General features: G+C 36.3%; 1 protein-coding gene across 1 annotated transcript in view; it reads right to left on the bottom strand.

Annotated features, from left to right (window-relative positions):
* LOC140665531 (headcase protein-like) overlaps positions 1-19,530 on the bottom strand; it is a 156,876-nt gene that overhangs the window by 20,734 nt on the left and 116,612 nt on the right. The window contains exons 3-4 of the mRNA XM_072891737.1: positions 862-1,050; positions 165-350 (exon numbers count right to left, since the gene is read on the bottom strand). Of these exons, the coding sequence (XP_072747838.1) occupies positions 165-350; positions 862-1,050 (375 nt within the window). The remainder of the gene's footprint in view (positions 1-164; positions 351-861; positions 1,051-19,530) is intronic.

Below are 19,530 nucleotides of genomic sequence, written 5' to 3'. Positions count from 1 at the left end.
TTTCTAAATTTGGATGACACAAAATATAACACTGTCAAAGTTTTTAAAAATTTCTTCAAACCAAATACGAGAGCGCATCGTCGTATATGCAGCGATAAATCAACATTCGTGAGTTGAAGGGTCAAGGTTTGATAGGATCGACTGGTCACGAATTCGGGACTTACCTTGAGTCGTTCGCTGCAGCAGGGCATGGCAGCGAAGATATCGTAACTGTACATGGTACCGAGGACCAAGCTCGAACCATCCCACGGTTGGGTACAGAAACGACAACGTACAGGCTGCCCGCCGCTACCCTCCAAACAACTCATGCACACGGCTGACAAAAATTGTGTGCGACCTTCGACCTTCACCTGGAACGAAACACCAAAGAACCGGACGTGCCATCGTAATCTTACACCATATGCAGCATGTTGCGGTTAGATCGCGGGCCAGAAGCATAATCGCGACAAAAAATAAATCGCCTAACGACAACCGCTTTTCTCGCGAGATTCTGCCGGCTAAATTTGTAATCAATTAATAAATTGTTAATCAACAGAAAAAAATTAATTTGTTTTTGTTAGAGATAGCTGCATCTGCGCTATAGAATAATAATGAGAATTTAAAGATTTCAAGATTTAAAATATCAGCAAATCAAATTAGCATTTTGCTAATAATTATATATAACTAAAATGTTTCTTGAGCATTTTTGACAAAAGAGAGAAGTTTAACATTAAAAATTTCTTTTTGATGAGATAGCTAAAAATCTATATGTCTAAATATATAAAAACTTACTAATAATTTTTATGTAATTCAATTAATTTTTAAAGATTTATTTTTTCAACAAACAAAAATAAAAGTGAAAATTCAAAGTAAAACACACACCTCAGCACAAGCGGCCGAATGTTGTCTGGGTGACAAGAAGAACGTCCCGTCCACCAACGGGTACCTGTCAAATACCAACATGGCAGCACGACAAAGAACGCATGTAACTCTTGACCATTGCAAAGCAGCCAATGTCGACAGGATAAAGCATCTGGTGTCATCATTGCCGTGATTGCCCTCGTCTTCCATCTAAAAGCAAATTATTAACAAATATATTATTATATAAGCAATTATGTATTTTTTCTTAATACGTTATATATTAATATGACTATAAATATTATAAAATCGTACATTTATCGTATATTTCTCGTTTCTCGATACTTTTTACAAGTAAAAATAAAAAAATATCAGACTTTTTCCTCAACATTTCTAATTAAAAGTTTAAGCTCAAAGATTCAACAGGAAATATCGTTGACGTGTATCGCGTCGAGCAAAAGACTCCGGTAGTTTAAACGGAAAACGATAGCCGGTAACAACGTCATATTCCCTTGCCCGATCTCGTTTCCGGTCTGCAGGGGCGCGAGAGTGACGATAATTTAAATGCAGAATTTCCCATCTGGTAGCTCGTATACGCGTGCAAAGTAATAACGCCGGCGACGTCAACAAAGCTCGCCGCTTCCTCCGTGCCCGCCCTGGTCGTTAAAGAGTTCCGTGAAACGTTCGCCGCAGCCCCCGCCGGAGGAGAAAAGGACGCGGGTTCTGATACTGCGGTTGTAAAAAGACCGACGACGAAAGCGGAGGTGAGGGTGGAAAATCCGAAGAATGCAGCGGCATGGATCTCGATAGCGAATAAACTGCGAAGGCGGTAGCTCCGAAGCGCTATAAAGATTTTCGCAACGAGCAGAAAGGGTGGATAGGTGGAAAAGGATGCAGCGGTGAAACGCGTTTTACCTGGATCAAGGCACTAAAGGGCAAAGTATAGAACGACTGAATGGAAGTTTCGGAGAACGCATGTTGAAGGTTCTCATAAGAAGCCAAGGAAAAAAGGGCAACAAGAGGGCACAAAACGAGGTACTTTCAAAAGATGCTTCAGTGAATCTTAACGTAGTCTTGGAAAAGTCTGCTAAAACTAAAGGCAGAAGCAAAAGTTGAGCTAGTGGAAAGTATACAGTAGCGAAAGAACCGAGAAGGGAAAAGAAAACGTCGGCGAAAAAAAGTCGATAGTCAAAATAACTGCTACGAAAAAGAAGATTGAAAGATGCTGAAAGCGTCAAAAGAACGGCCACGAAAAAGTTGCGTTTTTATGCCACCGATAGAGAAACAAACAACGTTAGTAAACATTTATAATTTTCAGTAAATAATCAATTGTCTCTCTTTGTGCAAAACAAAAAAAAAATAAAATAAAATAAGAGAAAATACAGGTGAATAAAAAAAAATTTAAATTTGCATAATTAAAATACATTAATAAGACTAGTTTTTTATAATTAATAAAGAAGAATATGATCATTTTACAATTGAATATAGCAGCGATAACTTTAACATATAGATTTAGATAACTAAAGCAATAAAATCATACATCAAATAATTTTGCCTTCAATTTATTTTTTTTTTTTCATTTAAATGCGAGATTTAGAAAAAAAAAATTGAGAAAAATTGTTCATATTTTATTTCAAAAGCAAAGTATCTTGGCTTTGTTCTTCGTCGATACGTGACATTCTTGTTCATCTGTAAGATTCCCCGAAGATGAAAGTATATTTTCAGATTGTGAAGAGGTCTTCGAGTACCTAGAGTGACCGCTCGAGGGTCACAATCGTGCACGATGGAGAGAGTAGAAAAAAAGGATATACGAACGACGAAATAAACGAAAGGAAAGAGAGACCAGAAGAGAAAAAAAAATATCAAGCCTCGTTCGACCAACGCATTCGAGAATTCAAGAAGAGAGCGGGAGTCCTTGACGCATCCCCGGATGCTCGAGAGAACTGTATGGGCCACGTACATCCATTTATCCGTCCATCCATCTCGTCGTGAGGATTCAGCGCCAGTGTCGAAGAAATAAATTGAATTGGTACCTACGTCGCGAGTTATTCGCGTTGTCGCACGGCGTGCGCGATCCGGGCATAAGATCGTCGAGAAACACTCAAAGTTTTTACGACTTCGATTAAAGGGCTCGGTGTTGTGCAACGTTGATACGACACAATACACTTCCTGCGATTTTACGATCCGTAAGCCTATCGAGCGAGACTGAGCGCAAAATACGTTAGATGAAATACAGGAATTGTTTTCCAGATGATGAAGCTTATTCGAATGAAATTGTACCACACAGACATAATTCAATAAAATATTTTATCAATTATGCAAAGCATAAATTTATATTTAATCTACAATTATTAATTATTAACATTTGCAGATTTATGCTATAATTACATGTATATACATATTTATTGTTTTAAACAAATCCAAAACACATTTAGCTCGCACTTAATTCGAATAAAATTCATTAGCATGTTTTCTTCGTTTATAATTTTAAATCATTTTCGGCAATCAAAAAAATAAAATTAATTCTAAAAGACGCGACAGATGTAAAAGAATTTTCAATAATTGCGACAAAACAAAGTAGCGAAAGGTTAGCGAACTCTGATAATTTCGATGAGCCTGTCTAAAAAAATCGAAGGAAAGGAAAGGCGCCGGAAAACGACAGGGGCGGATCGTAAATCATGGTGTACCGTAAAGGGACTTACATCGACGGCGGCGCGGATTATCGGAATTCAATAATGCGGGACGATACAAATAAATGGAAAAAATCTATCTTGCCACTGCCGTACGCTCGACGGTGCAAAATAATAAAGAACTGATGTTAGTGAGAGGTTGCAAGATCAATTTCCCCTTTATTACTTGGGCCAACTTTCTATCGATTGCAATATAATAAGATCCTTGAAAGAGGATTACTCGATGAAAGCAAACTGAGAGAAACTTGAGATTGCAACATCTTATATAATCTGACATTTCGCATTTCTTCAATTAAAATTTTCTCTTAGTCTAATCAAAAATAAATGTGAATATCCACAGTCTATTTGCACGCCCAATGCAGGTTTATTAATTAAAGCAAAAGTACGTTAGAAAGTTATACTATAAATTCTGACGAAGAATATTTCATTCTCCCGACACGATCTCACCGAATTAAAAGTCTGAAATGATTTCTATCGAAGTGAAGGATCGTGAATTCAAGTTTACCGCACAAAGATAAAAGGAAAAAAAAAGGAAAAGGAGACGTATTCGGTGCTAAAACCGCTTGACTTCATTTTATTACATTGTGCCGAAGAGACGATCTTCTTGGAGGCAGGGGGAGTAAAAAAGAAAGAAGGAAAGAGAGAGATGGCATAGGGGATGCAGAAAAAAGGTACCACTGGGGATTTTTTAGGGTTCCTAAGGACACCCTTATTTAGAGCCTTAACATCAGCGCGGACTCGGTCATAGGACGCGAGACGATAAAAGGTGGTATATAGGAGAGCGTAAAATTCGTTACGATCGAACTTCGCCTACTTCCGCTACCATCCTAAAGAAGGAAGAAAAGTAATTACTTACGAGAGACGAGAGAGAAAGGAAATGTAAGAGGCACTCTTTGATTCTATAATTTCTCTCTATTTTACCTTATGACAATATAAAGTCCAGTTTATTGGAAAAAAAACTCGTTCTTTTGTACTGCTTTTCTAAAAATCTGGTACAATATTGGCATTACGTTTAAAAAAATTATTTATAAAATTAAAATACTAAAATTCATGACCAAAAAAGTTGATACATTTTTATGTAAGAATATTTATTATAATTGTAAAAAATATTTATTATAATTCTTATAATAATTAGATTTTGTAATTTGTTATATGTAATTATTATATGTAATTTTTTAACTATATTCAATTATAAATAACAATTCGATTCTATATAATTTGTATCGTCGAAATTTCTTTTTTTCTTATTACAATGCTTATTTTTTCGTAATAAGAACATTTTGATTGCTTTTGATTTGATCTATTTAAGAAAAAGTTATATTTTGTAAACCTATTGCTCTTTCGCAAAGAAAAAAAAAAAAAAAAAAAAAAAAAAAAAACATCCTATTAACACAGACTATTAATCCGGAATGGAACGTTCTAAAAATATTCGAGAAATGAGTATGCTTGTATTCATATTTAACGAGCATAAGAGCTAATAAAAGGTCTTCTTATTTTCTTTGCAAGCATCGTATTGATTTCAAATAGTTAGATAATTTGCAAAACATGTTTACGAGCGATGTGATAATACAGTAGAAAGAGAAAGAGTTTTTTTTACTTAATTTTTGCAAAAATTCCTGTATATATTATATAACATGTAAATTTATTATAATAAATTGTATTATAATAAAATAAGTAAAATAGTAGCATTTGTATACTGTTGAATAATGTAGAAAAAAGATCCTAAAAATATATTTAACATAATCTCCAAGCATTAACCTGTAAAAACTTATAAACCTACAAACAATATAATATTGTAGTAATTCCATCATGCGAAATTAGTAACGCCATAAGTCCCAGTTCCGGATGATGAGAACTGATCCAAAGGCTCAGGAAAGTTAAATGGAAAATAGAAAGTCGGGGATCTCTCTTACAGAAACAAAGGGATTACTTAGTAGGACTGTCCATGTATTACAGCCGGAACAAAGGATTCACGAAAGATTCCCCGCGCATCTTCAACATGGAAGGGTGCGGCGGCCCGGAGCGATAACAACTTTTCGCTCAAAGTTCTTCGTTTCCCCAACGAGGGGTACCAGCTCCGTATCATTCTCCATGCAAGTGACCCACTGTTGGAAGTGGAAAGATGGGCCGAACAAAGAGATCAGAGTCGAGATGCTCCTTCTAGCGTAAAAAGAATCAATAGCGTCTTCGAGATTTCATTTCCAGAAGTCTTATTGAGATAATAGCTTTTTTCTCGCTCTCGATCTGAGCTTATTATCTGTATAACCGAAAATCTTCAATCTATTTTTTTTATTTAGGCTTCTAGTTGCAACATTCAATTACAGTTATAAAGCTCGATCACGTAGTCGGGCTGGATAAACAAAAAGCCAGAAAGTTGTTGATCCGATAAGCGAGGGATTATTTCCGATAATGTTCGCTCATATTCTTCGATATGACGTCTAATACACGGCGGATACTATTGAAGTAAGACCGTAATATGACTTTTCTCTTCGAAGCTTCCTCGTCTCTTCGAGAAACCATCTTCTCTTGTTCTTTTTCCTGCACCCTCTAGGGAATCATAGCGGTATCTTTGTCGATGCAAGTGACCCACTGGCATTCAGGAGAGATTCGAACAAAGAGACCCTCCTCTCCGACTCGTGCTTCTTCTCGCGTGAAAATAATCGATGACGCTACCCGGACACTCCGCCGTTCTCCTTACTTTTCCTTTCTCCGGCTGACTTCGCTTTCCCCTTTAAAGTAAAGGGAGGTCGCCATCACACGGGAAAAACAGAAGGGGGACCAGACTGATATCGAGGCCGAACAACGCCCGACGGAACTTCCTGAGTGAAATTGCGGTCCCTAATATTATTGACAATTGATACGACACACGCCTCGTGGCGCTCCTAGAATTTTATCGAGACCCTACTCGCGAGAGAAATTGCCTTTCTTCTTGGATAGTCTCGTTCTGTCATGGTGGCATTCAGGGTGCGGAAATATTGTGGATACCGCACATATAAATACAATACATTCATTGCGAGAGAAATGTGGATGTGTTACGTGTGCATGATCTAAAACATTATATAAACAATTCTAAAATATTAACATACACACAGCCATAGATTATATCAATTTCCTGTAGTACAACTTTCTTAGATATTGTACATAATAGAAAAATTAAAATAGAAAGCCTTGTTAAAAATAGAATGCTCTTTGCGAATATGAAAAGAAAATAATATTTATATATGTAATAATTGTAATTAACATGAAATAACATGTCATTTTCTCATGTAAATTTCGATGACAAAGAAATGCAAGATGAAAAATATATGTAAAATAAAAATGCAGCTTTCTAAAACAAGGTATTTCTCGATAATATTCTATTTTGTTCCGTTTAAGTTGCTTATTCTATGCTCCCACGTAATAGATTATGTAATTGCGATTGCAAAGAAAAAAAATGATTGTAACAAATTGGACGACATTCTAAATATGCACAGCTTTATAAAACTGCAAAGAATGATGGAATAATTCGCCGAAATAAATAACAATGCGGATGTACGAGAAAATACAATGCTTTTTCTGGCATTCCTGTCTTGTTGTCGCTCGCGTATAGTATCAGATTTGTGATGCAGCCACGTCACGTATTCTCCCCCGATGCATTAATTATTTATCACTCGGGGTGAATTTACTCGTTGGCGGTGGTACAATGTCAGTGTATAGTCGACAATACATCGCGTGTTCGCTTTAGCAATGAAAAAATTACAGCTTTGATCGAAATCTGTAACAAGCATTTTTCGACAATTGTAGCGGACAAAAAACATCGGTGACCAAATATTCGAGTGAAGAAAAACTCATAAAATAATACACATCATAGCGTGTGGGAAAAGCTTTTTAAAATTTCACGTATGTAAAACGGCAAAAATCGCACAAGTTGGTGAAGTATTATTTATTTTAATTATTTTGCAAAAATAATAAGATTATAAAAAATAGAAAAAATGAGAAGCTTTATTTTTCTTGATAAAGTGGCGCTTAGATTTCGATTTCGCCCTATCGATGAGACACCTTCTATTGTAATACTATCGACGATAAATTAAAAAGGGAGAGAGTAAAGCTTCCAGTTCCTCTTTTGTTCGGAGTCGATAAGAATAGGATGCGATATATACGCGTGTATTCGTATCCGTGCGTGTGTGAAAGGTTTTCGTGCATATCGCGAGAGAATCAATAAACGCGAGTCGCTGTATACCTTGTCAAAAAAAGTTCTTCACGATTCACAGAAGATAACTATCGATGGGCGAACTCCCCTTGCGGATTATAGACGGAATTAAAATGGGAGACGTAGGCCAGATAAAAAGCCCCTTTTTTTCGCGTGCGTTGACTCTTGGCTTCGTTTATCCGTGAACTGACAAAGCTTACAGATCCGAAATTCGGCAGGAGAATCAAGTTCAAAGCTGTATTACATTGCGAACACACACGATCGCTCACAATGTCACTTTTTTTCACGTTTTCTACCTGCGTGTAGTATCGATAATCATCTGGAATTTAGTATTGAAGAAACATGACAAGGTTTCGAATAGAACTATTTCAATGCCATCGATATCATGGATCTGACGAGTTACTGATATCATCTCTTACACTCATACGTAAAACTATGTTTAAATTTCTTAAATTACTCATATTAACATAAGTTTATAACAAATTATTCATTTCTTTCACGAGAATTATTATTTCAAACATTAAACTAATTAATCAAGATTATTAAACTTGAAAAAATACAATGTAAACTAATTAGTTAAAAATATTAATATTCTTTGCATAAAAGCTCTTATACTATTAATATTAAAATTTTGAAAAAGCGGTTGCTTTTGTGTGTGTAAATTCAATAGGTATTCCAGCTTTGAAGTTTTCAAGCTACATAATTAAAGTACGAAACACTTCAATGGGTCTTCTCTTGCTCGAGTAAGTACTGGAAAAATATTCATTAACGAAACAAACATTAACGAGACAGAGGCCAATCAAAATTTTGAGATAAGATGGAGATGCTGCTGTATTATTTTAAATTTAAATCCAGAGGATCGCTTGGTTAGCGATTCACTGATCTGTGAGAGCGCGAGGGGAAGATGAGGGGAAGATGAGCCCAAGTTCCGTTTGGGAACAAAAACGGGATGGTATTCAAAGCGTCTCTGCCTCACCACAGGTCTGGATTTTAATTACAGACTCAAAAAATTAATTTGAATATGAAAGACACACACTCTCTTTTTCATGTGCTTTGCAAAACATACAAAAATGAAAAAACGTTGGCAAGAACACTTGCTTCTTTCGCGATTGTAATACACAAGATAAATTTACGAAAAAGAGAAAAAAATAAGATTCTTGTCCCAGTCGCAAAACACGATTTTACCTTTGCATATTTTATCGATCAGCAATAATGACGATGACTCCAAGTTACGGCTAATAAATAAGTATGAAAGCCCGTACAGACATCGGCAAGGACGTGTATTATAAATTCTGCTGTTTTATCCGATTACACGATTACATATCGCGACCGATATATACACACGTTCGCGCGAGGAACAAGAAATTAAAACTAGTTCCTCTCGCGCCAAAGGGGATTTTTTTTCTGCGAGGATGTACTAAAACAACGATCAACGTAAATTCATACGACAGATTTTCGCCCAAGGCGAACCACCCTAACCGTGACTATCCATAAAAATCTCTGTCCCTTCCACTAAAGGAGATTGCAACGACGTTCAGCGGTACCAGACACGACTATATATCACGTCCCGTCCCACTATACCCCGTTCCGCTTCACTATACGTCCGACACGCACGCACCTACGTACGCATACACGCGCACAGATCGTCTCAAAACGAATCGACGACGCCTACAGCGCGTACGTCGAAATTACTGCAGTTATGCCAAATGATTTGTATCCTTCAACTCAAGAGAAAAACATGACGCTTTTGAATCTCGCTGGTTATAGATTCAACCAATTTAGAATAATATAAAATACATGCATAAGGTATTTCGATAAATTTTAGATCTCTAGAGCGGTTGAACATTTTTATCTGAGTTTAATATGTTACAGTTCTTTAGTACTATACTATCTATGATATATTTTGATTAAAAGTCACAGCAAATATTTACTAAATATGATAGCACATCTTGGCTAATAAGTTAAATTCGATCGTGCTTTTTTGGTACATCCTGTAGAGTCTCATCAGAGTCTAATGCATAAGAGAAAGAGAGAGAGAGAGAGAGAGAGAGAGAGAGAGAGAGAGAGAGAGAGAGAGAGAGAGAGAGAGAGAGAGAGAGAGAAAGATGGCTCTTTCAGTCTGTATAAATCAGCCATGCGTCGCTGAAGAGGTTAAGAGGCTGGGTTCTTGCCATGTACACTGTACATGTCTGGTCCAACAGTACTAAAGGTCGAATCCACAAAACTAAGGCGAGAGAGGCACGGGGTTGTTTCATCCCCGCCGCACGTCTCAAGGAAGAGGATGGCTGAGAGGAAAGAGGAAATAGACGCCCCTTCTGAAATTTATCGCTGCGTTGTTGGCGCAGTTATGCGAAGCTCCTCGCGGCAGGAGGCGCTTGTCATCGACCGTCTCCATCGTCGTCGGGTACTTTGTTTTAGCATTCCGCGTCCTTTGTTCTTTCATAAGAAGATTTGAAACCTCATCATCATTCCAACAACAACATTCTCACTTGTTCATTAAAGTCTAAGTCGATATTGAATTTTCGAGTAAAATACTTCTAATTATATATATGATGTAATAATCTGATTAATGTATTTATAAGAGAGAAAGGTTGAAAGAGATTGAATGTGATCGAGCCACTGATTATTGTATATAGGAATAGTATTACGTATTATTACATTACTTGGCAGTAACTTTGTTGCTGGAATCAACAAATTCGACTCTGCGTGTGTTTCAGGATTAAGTAAAGTTAACTACTGTTGCAGTTTCAATTCTGATGTAATTGAATTAAATAGCTTAGCTATGCAAAATTGTTCTTGCATTAACAAGATTGCGAGTAAACTCACGGAAAGGTAACAGAATCCCTGTTTGTGATCGTCCGTGAATATAAACGTAGGCTGCAATCCATATTCTGTACTGCTTTTAATTTAATTCTCTTTAATGTTTACTTTAATGTAAAATATAAAGCGTAGAAGAAAAAATGTAAATTTAACGCCAGGCAAAGAACCAACCGTACAGATATTGAGTAAATTATGCAATAAATTACAAAATGAGGAATTGCAAATATAGTATTAGCTTGCGACAGAGGAAAAAATACATATAATTAAAGAATTTAAAAAACAAAAGAAAATAATAAAATTAAATCTCCTATTAGAGAATTCAATAATTTACTTCATTTTAAGAGAAATCCAACCGTTGCTTTTATGCTGCGACACGACGCGTGTTCGACCAAAAACTACTAGGAGGAAGACGAGTATCATCCTCGAGGTCCTCCAAACTCCTCTTCGTAAGCCTAATGTGCCCAACAGACTGGCAGGAGAAAATGGAAGGCACAACTTAAGTGTCTCTCAGAGTGAAGCCAGACAGGGCCGGGTTCAAAGTGAGTACCTGAATGCATTGAAATACCGGACGCTTCCTTTATCAAAATTACTTAGATATTTAAACTATCAATGTATTAGATGTCAAAAAAATATATATAGCATATATATATAGCTTTATATTTATATATAAATACTTTCAATATTTTTTATTTTTGTATTTTGACTCCCTAAAGCCAATTTCGTGAACATTCATGCCGGCCCTGAAGCAAGAACGTCCTCCTGGGCACGAGCAAGGGCTTTCGAGGAAATTGTGGTCCGGGCCTCGCGTAGTAAGCACAGACTGCGAAGCAATCGTCCTAATTGCCGACCGACTACTCGAATGCGAAGTTAATCATTCCAGACGGACGCGTTGCTTCGCGGCGATTCGTCGAGTTACCACTATGGACCGAACCGATTTAGATAATACGCCTTGATTACTTTTGCTTTCTAGATATGAGAAAAGATAACTTACCAAGAATATAAACGAATAAACTTTGTAGTACTATTCTTAGATCTATAAAACGAATCTTTTATTTTTATATCAGATATACATCACGTTCGATTATTATCAAAAGCATTACTTTAATTCTTACCTTCTTGATTTTTTGCAAAATGTCACGTTGAAATCTAGAATAGTAAGTGAAAGCAAGACGTGTATAATAATTAATCTCTTAGAGAATTTTCCCTTCAAAGATCAAATATTTCATCGTGTGACGAGAATAAAGAACGCTTTCGCAAGATCAAACGACTCGGGCTGCTCGTTGGCAAGTCAAAGTACGCGCAAATATGCGAGACATCTTCTATGTCACGTCGTAATTTTGTGCACTTGACATTAGATACTAATTGCGGCGACACTTCGCGCGCCACGCGTCGTGCAAAATTAGGAGGAAAATTATAAATAACGACACGCGGCCTCGCGCGCCATCGCGTGCATCCCGATAATGTAAAAGAGGCGTGGAAACGCGATTCCGACCCTCTCGCCGGGACCCCACGAGAGACTGCCTAATTACTCGTTTAAGATAAGATTTTCATCAAACCTTTAGCGGACGGTGTGATTAACGGCGCCCTTAAAGAGCCGAACGACACGGGGACGAAATCACTTCCACGATTTAGGGGTGGCACGCTTAATTCGCTCGCTACGCCAACCGAATAATACCATCGCCGAAACAAGTGTCGATAAAATCCGTGAAGATACAGGAGGAAAATCTCATATCATTAAATCATATGAAAAATGTACTCAAGTTTTTCTTTGTAGTAAAATTACGAGCACGTCTCAATATGATTGCACACATAAATAATGAATATTGATAAATGGAAATAAGAAATCTCTCTCTCTCCTGCGAGGAGTAAAATGATCAACAATGTCCCAACTCGTCCCTTCTCGAACTTACCCTCTCGTCTGTGTGGCAGTAAATTCAGATCTCATAGCGTATTCATTTATAATTTAGAATGAACAAATTGCTGCGTAGCGCCACCTTTCCGATGTAAACGCATTACTGCCTACGGCATGTTTATTTCCGGTGGGATTCGCGCGCGCTCGCGCGCGCGTGCAAGACGGGGCGCGCGAGCAGCCGCGGAACCCTCGTCTGTCAAAAATTCTTATCGCGTGAATAAGTAAGAACGACACACCGAGTAGGGCACAGGCAATCCTCCGGGCAACTTCGTGCTTCCATTAACGGGCGTGAGGAGTTATATCGCCCTCTTTCGCACTTTCGTCGCCAAAATAACACCAGAGAATGCGTTTGTTATTTCGCGCCTGATTTCGCGAAAATGTAGCTTTAAAATAAAAATTACATTACAGCCATTTAAGCCGTCACATTTCAAAATTAATAAACCTTTCTCAAATTAATTCAAAATATATTATAATGTTTCTCGATTCTGTGTAATTTAATGGTACAAGTATTTTAAAAACTAATATTAAGAATGTTTTTCCAAATCAATTTTTTCTCCAAAATATAATTATTGAAGCGCTAGAAAATTATTAAAATAATATAAAAATCTTTTGTAAAAATGTATGTATATATAAACAATAAAAAGTATTCGATTACAAATAAAAATAATCTACTTCTTATAACTTCTTTCTCTCTCTAATAATTTTATAAATATAACTTGTATTCTCGTTTAATAAATAAATAAAATAAAATAAATAATAGATTCTTATTCTTTTGGATTTCTTTTTTTCGTTGTTATACCTTGTTGCAAATTGATACAAAAATAATTTTGACGCTACAATTCAATAATGGCGAGGTTTTGAAAGATAAAGGAAAATGGAACGGGAGAACACGAAAGTAAGTTCTCTTTGTCTGATTCGATGAAAGAAGTCGAAGAGGGAACCATTTTGTCGTCCACTTGAAACGGAATTCTGTAAAAGGGTCGCGCCCCTTCGGAAACGAGCGAATGTGGGCTAACGAGATTCACGTTCAGGTGCCCAAACACAGTTGGCAATTTCCTCGAGTGATCGGTTCCTGATTACGGGGCGTGTTCTATCCCTACGATGAAAGTAACGCGTCAAACCTGTCCTCACGAGATGCATCGCGGGGGGTAGGAGGCCGGCTGGTCCCGACAGCCTTGTTCAATGAATCCGCGTCAGAGTTCGGGTGCACTTTTCAGTGTCTGTGAAGTTGGCACGACATTTTATTAATTTTTTTAAAATAATAGCAGTTCCAGTAGCACTTTTCATAGTTCTATAGTTCCTGATAAACATTAAAAAAAGTTCGGCATTTTTAATATCAAAAATATCGAAAATAAAAAATGACGTTTTCGATGTTCTGAAATTATATATATATGCGACTCTTAATTAGAACTATCGGGAACTCTTGTAAAAAATAAGAATTTTTAATTCGTTTTAGTACTTTAGAGAGAAGAGTGTCGTGCTAAATTCGCGAAGTTAGCGCGTCATTCTTTATTTTTGATTTTTTTAGTAATTTGTTGGAATTTTGCCTTGAAATGATATATAATTATAGAATTGGTACAGAACTAACGAGAACTCTTAATAAATATCTTGATTTTCGATGTTTTCTTGTACTTTAGAGGAGGATGTGCCGTGCTGGAACGTGAAGTTAGCACGTCATTTTTTATTTTCGATATTTTTGATATTAAAAATGCGGAACTTTTTTTAATGTTTATCAGGAACTATAAAACTATAAAAAGTGCTACTATAAAACTATGAAAATTGCCATTATTTTTTAAAAATTAATAAAATGTGCCAACTTCACAGACACCACTTTTCATCGGAGAATCATGCTTTTCGCGACAAAGATTTTAGCACGCTTTCATCATCGATTGAAAATTACTTATCGCAATGCAATTTTCTGTACACACGATAACATTCATCTCGTTTAATCAAGTTTGGTAACATTTATTTGTATCACAAGCGCTCATAGTTAAAAAACTTTTGCTGTGGTAAAAAAAATGTTCCAGTCTGTACGAGACGGCGAAAAAAATCAAAATAAAAAGCAATTCCAATTCAAGATAAAAAGCGAAATTCTTTACAATATTTCTTTTTAAATCATATGTAATCTTTACTATACGTTATTAGTCATCCGCGAGTCTCGTGAAAGACGTATCTTGCAATGTATGTAGGCACCTTAAAAATAAACAAAGTTCCACAAATAAAATTTCTCAATGATCCTAGTATCATTCGAAAGCGCAAACATATGATCAAACCGATGACACTGACTTATTTCATACAGTTGCATATTCTCGCATCAGCTTTCACCCAGCGTCGTTTAAACGAAACGGACATGATTACCGGCAAACGACAGGCAGGTTCAACGCACTGTCTAGCTCTGGCCTAGCCTATGTCGCGATTAAAATTCCGCACGATTATTCGCAACTTCCTCCAATGAATATCGCGCCCGCAAGGTCATTGCACATTCTCCTCAAGGCGACCAAAGAATTCCTTTAGCTATCTCAGCCGCGTGCAATTTCCATGGGAATGGGAAAGCGCAGCGTCTGATAAAACTTCTTTTCTTCATTTACGCAATATAAAAGTAACATAGCGCAATATAAAGTATCGTAGTCAGCATCTATGTACTACATAAAACATATTTTTTTCACATTGCTCTTTTATTTCATCAAAAGTTACCTAAATCAAATGGAACGAAATGATTTTAGCAGAGTTAATTTTATATCAGAATAAAAAAACTTTTAACATTAAAATAGATGATCTATAGAAACTAGAAACGTAAAGTCGGTTTTCTTAGATTCAAACAGTTTTAAAAACTTTAGTTACTTCACTATATATGGTCAATTATATAATATAATAATTTTATAGTAACTCATAATGTAAGCAACAAAAAGTGAAGTAAAAAAAAAAAAAAAAAACATAGACAACTTGCAAATCAATCTTAAAATATTTGTATTCACAAATTCCAATGCATGATATTAATTAAAATTATTAACCTTTTTATTTAAAAGTATGAAAACCTTATTAAAAATTAATTGAAAGTTCTTATATCTAAACGCAGTTGTATTATACTTCAAAGAAAGATAACATTAAAAATAGTTTACGAAAAAAAAAGTTTAAAAAATATCGATATAAATAACCACCGCATGTGCATTTTATTCTCGACTAAAATATGCGATTCGCGTGTACTTGCGATCGAAAAGAAATATATGACGGCAAAAAATATTACGATCACTTCTTGCGCATGACGGGTACATTAATCCGCAGTAATTAGCAGTCGCGACAGCACTTGTTCTTTTTACTGGTCAGCAAAATGAATACTCTCCGACACATACTCAGTCCCATCGCGATATATCGTGTCCTTGTCCTACTCACATAAAGCTAAAGAATATCTCTCGCGAAGAATATGAAATATATGGCGCAAAAAAGTATACTTTGTTAGTTATTGTTTTCCACAGTTATAACAAATGTATTCTAAAAACGAGAATCCAAGTCGTGTGCGATTATCACAAGAAAGGATGCGCGATTCCTGGAAATTTAGCGCATCGGTAACTAACAATTATATAACATTTAACGATACGCGCCCTTAAACTATATCCTGCCAATATTCGTATAATTATCTACCTTCAATACTGTTAAGATGAATCTACAGTATATGCGTATATAGAGACGCGATAATTATATTTCTAATAATCAGGTAGCGTCTGAGTTACGCAAAATTAACTTCAAAACCGGTTCGCTCGCGTCCTTCGGGGTCTGTCTAAAAGTAATTTGCAAAACGAATAACGACGAACGACAGGCTGCCTGCAGCGGTGACACCTATAATCATTATTTATCTCTTATAATTAATGATCCAGATAATCGTAGTAAAAATGTAGGCATAATAATGAAAGAATTTTCGATATTTATTTCACGTTACTTTGAGAAAATTAGTTATTAATGTAAGCAATTTTCAAATTCAACCATATTCAAAACGTCTTTCTAATTAAAGCCCACAGCGTGACACCGCTTGTCCTCGTTTCAAGATATTGATATACGAGCGTCTAAGAGGGACCGAGGTTTTGCCCGTATGTAACGTAGTACATCAATATGTCCTGGCTATAAATTATGAAATTCAGATAAACCTACGCTCCGTACCGACATCGTAAATTATCGTAAAAACGATAAGTCACAAAGTCGCGTGCATACCATTCACAGCTCGCGGATGCAAGTAGTAATTCGCGATAATGTTAAATGAAACTCTTGCGATACGCGGATGACGTATTACATCAGGTGAGGCAGGGAGACTAGCGGTACACCGTTAAATTACCGGACTTCATGCTGCCACCTACGATTATGCTATTTAGTTATAACTCGATGTGGAAAGTGTAAATCGCGACACGATATAAACCACAGGATGATTGCAACGTGCGATTTGCGTGCGCGATCATAAATTGTGCTACGTATAACTGTAATTCACGGGGTCTTGTATAGTGGCTACGTAATACTCGACCAAGTTGGAGTCACACGGTGTGTGCATTTGCCAAATATTTAGCAAATGCAAATGCACTACACTTTCACGGCAGGATTTATCGTGTTATTACACGCAGCTGTTGCATTGTCACGCGTTACATGATATGATCCCGTGATATGATCATTTTATATGATGCTACAATGTGTGCCCTAGCTTAGAGAAGAAATATTTGACGAGTAAACCAAGTTGTCTGAAAGCGGCTTAATCTCCTAAAGTAATGTAACTTTAGAGAGTCTCACACATGCTATATATGTATTTGCCGCCTTCATTGCGTATGCCATATTGCTAGAAGAAAGCCAATCACTTGTGAGCTAACAGTAAATTTTCTAGGAATATTGTAATTAAAAATTTTAAAAATGTATATTTTACAAATAATTTAAAATGGAAAAAAAATTTTACCGTTCTTTGGCATCTAACAATGGCACTATCATTTCCCTTTCACGGATCATTAAAGATATTAATATATATCTTTAATTATAACATTTCTCATTTAAAAGTATCGTTTTCTTAATTGTATTTGTTATTCGAAAATTGTAAAAATATAAAATTTATTTTTATAATGGGCTAATTTAGACTAAGAAAAATATAAAAAAATCTTGATAAAATTATATATGTTTAGAAATTAAAAATATAATATTAAGATATTTAACTTATATATTATTAAAACAATAAAAAAATACAAATAAAAATTACATATGAATAAAAGAAAGCTCGTGAAATAATTGTATAAAAAATAAAAAGGCATATATACACATATACACATATCTAACGAAACCTAATCAAGTGAAGTTACGAAGATCAGCGAGACGCAGCCAGTGTAGTATCAATTATCAAATTTAGATACAGCTCATAGATCCGCCAATTATCGCGGCGACGATAGGCGAGCGCGCTGTTATGTAGTCGTCGCTCGTATCCACCCGCTCCGTTACAGATATAGCAGTACCAGCGATGTGTGTATGCGCGGGGAGAGACGCGTATAGACGCGAGGCTAACGCACTCTAATCTAGTCTCTATAGATAGAGGCCCCTCAATGCCATTCGCTGCACGTATGCAACGCTCGCGCCCGCGTGCAATGCACCGCCGTGAACCGCGGACCTTCGGCGACGCGCGAGAGCCCGGCCTGCGTATGCAATTACTTACTCCGGGGTCCGGTCCGTGAGACGAGAACGGTGCGACGCGACGGCCGAGCTACCGAGAGAACTTTAATCGAGTGAAAACGCCGCGGCGGGTCTCTCCTGAGCTGCTCTTAACGAGTATTGTAAATCACACCGGTATCGCGGTTACACGCCGTGCCAGTTTAGCCGATTGATTTCTGTGTCGATCGCGATACCCTTACATAGAGTAAAAATGCTTTTCTTTCTCTCTCTCTCTCTCTCTCTCTCTCTCAGTAGTGGTCAACGTCACACGATATTATTCTTCTTCTCCATGTGTCTTCGATCTTAATTAATAATAAATTACATACATTTTATATTTGATTTTTTTTTTTTTTTTTATTGTGTGATAACAAATATATCTTTTTTTCTAACAAGTTTTATCAAACTATAAATTTATTCTTAAAAAATATGTCATTATATGCGTATTGAAGGCAAGAGACCACCTATACGACAAATAATAATATAGTCAAGTGCAAATAAATTATCGCGAGCAATTAATTAATTTTCGCGAGCAACAATTAATTTTAATGCACGCACATATAGCGGAGTGCTCGTTAAAAGCGAAAAGTCTTGTGTACGCTTTTATCATATATATCAGCTGACGCATAAAACCGCACGCACGTGAGTGGAAGTATACAGAGAGAATATTACGAATTAATTAGCGGTTGTTCGTCCGGAACAACGCGCATACACTATAAACGACTGCGTATAAACAATAATCTAATTAGAAAATACCAGGACGTTTATCAGCGCGCGCGTGCAGAAATACGCGTTATAAATCGTGCAATTACGACCAACCTTTTAACTTGGCCTTAAATAATTCTCTCCCCGCAAGAAAGATGTGTCGCGCAGCTCTCTTTCTAGCTAAACCAGAATGGGTTCTGATTCGTACTATCGAGCTCCCATTCGATTCCCCGGAGTCTTTTTCATTATTTCCAATAGGAAGGGCAGCCCGGTACTTCACTGAGAATCCAATCGCGCGAAATTGTTCCAGTAATGCGAGCCTTAATGATCATGCTCTAACGAGCCATGGCAACGTCGAGAGACATCATCAACGAGATCTCTGATTACCAATCGATATCTAAAATGCACATAAGGTCAAGGTCGGATATTATTGGCTGTTGTACGTTATATATTGGGATATTTATTTATGTGCTTTGCATTTATTTTTACATCTTCAGTAAAAATTGATTAAATTTAAAATTTTCAAGTTATATTAAATGTATTGTATATTTATATATGCATAAAGGTGTTATGTAACACCGATAAAAAACAGATGCAAATATATCTATAAATGCAAGAGAAATGTAATGCAGAAACTATTTTGACATTTTCAAAACGTCACAGTCAGTCTATCTTTTTTAATATCATCAAATTAAGCGGTCATATTTCGATTTTTT

Source organism: Anoplolepis gracilipes, chromosome 1, assembly GCF_047496725.1.
Source record: "Anoplolepis gracilipes chromosome 1, ASM4749672v1, whole genome shotgun sequence".
Classification (NCBI taxonomy): domain Eukaryota; kingdom Metazoa; phylum Arthropoda; class Insecta; order Hymenoptera; family Formicidae; genus Anoplolepis; species Anoplolepis gracilipes.
This window is presented reverse-complemented; position numbering and strand designations above follow the sequence as displayed.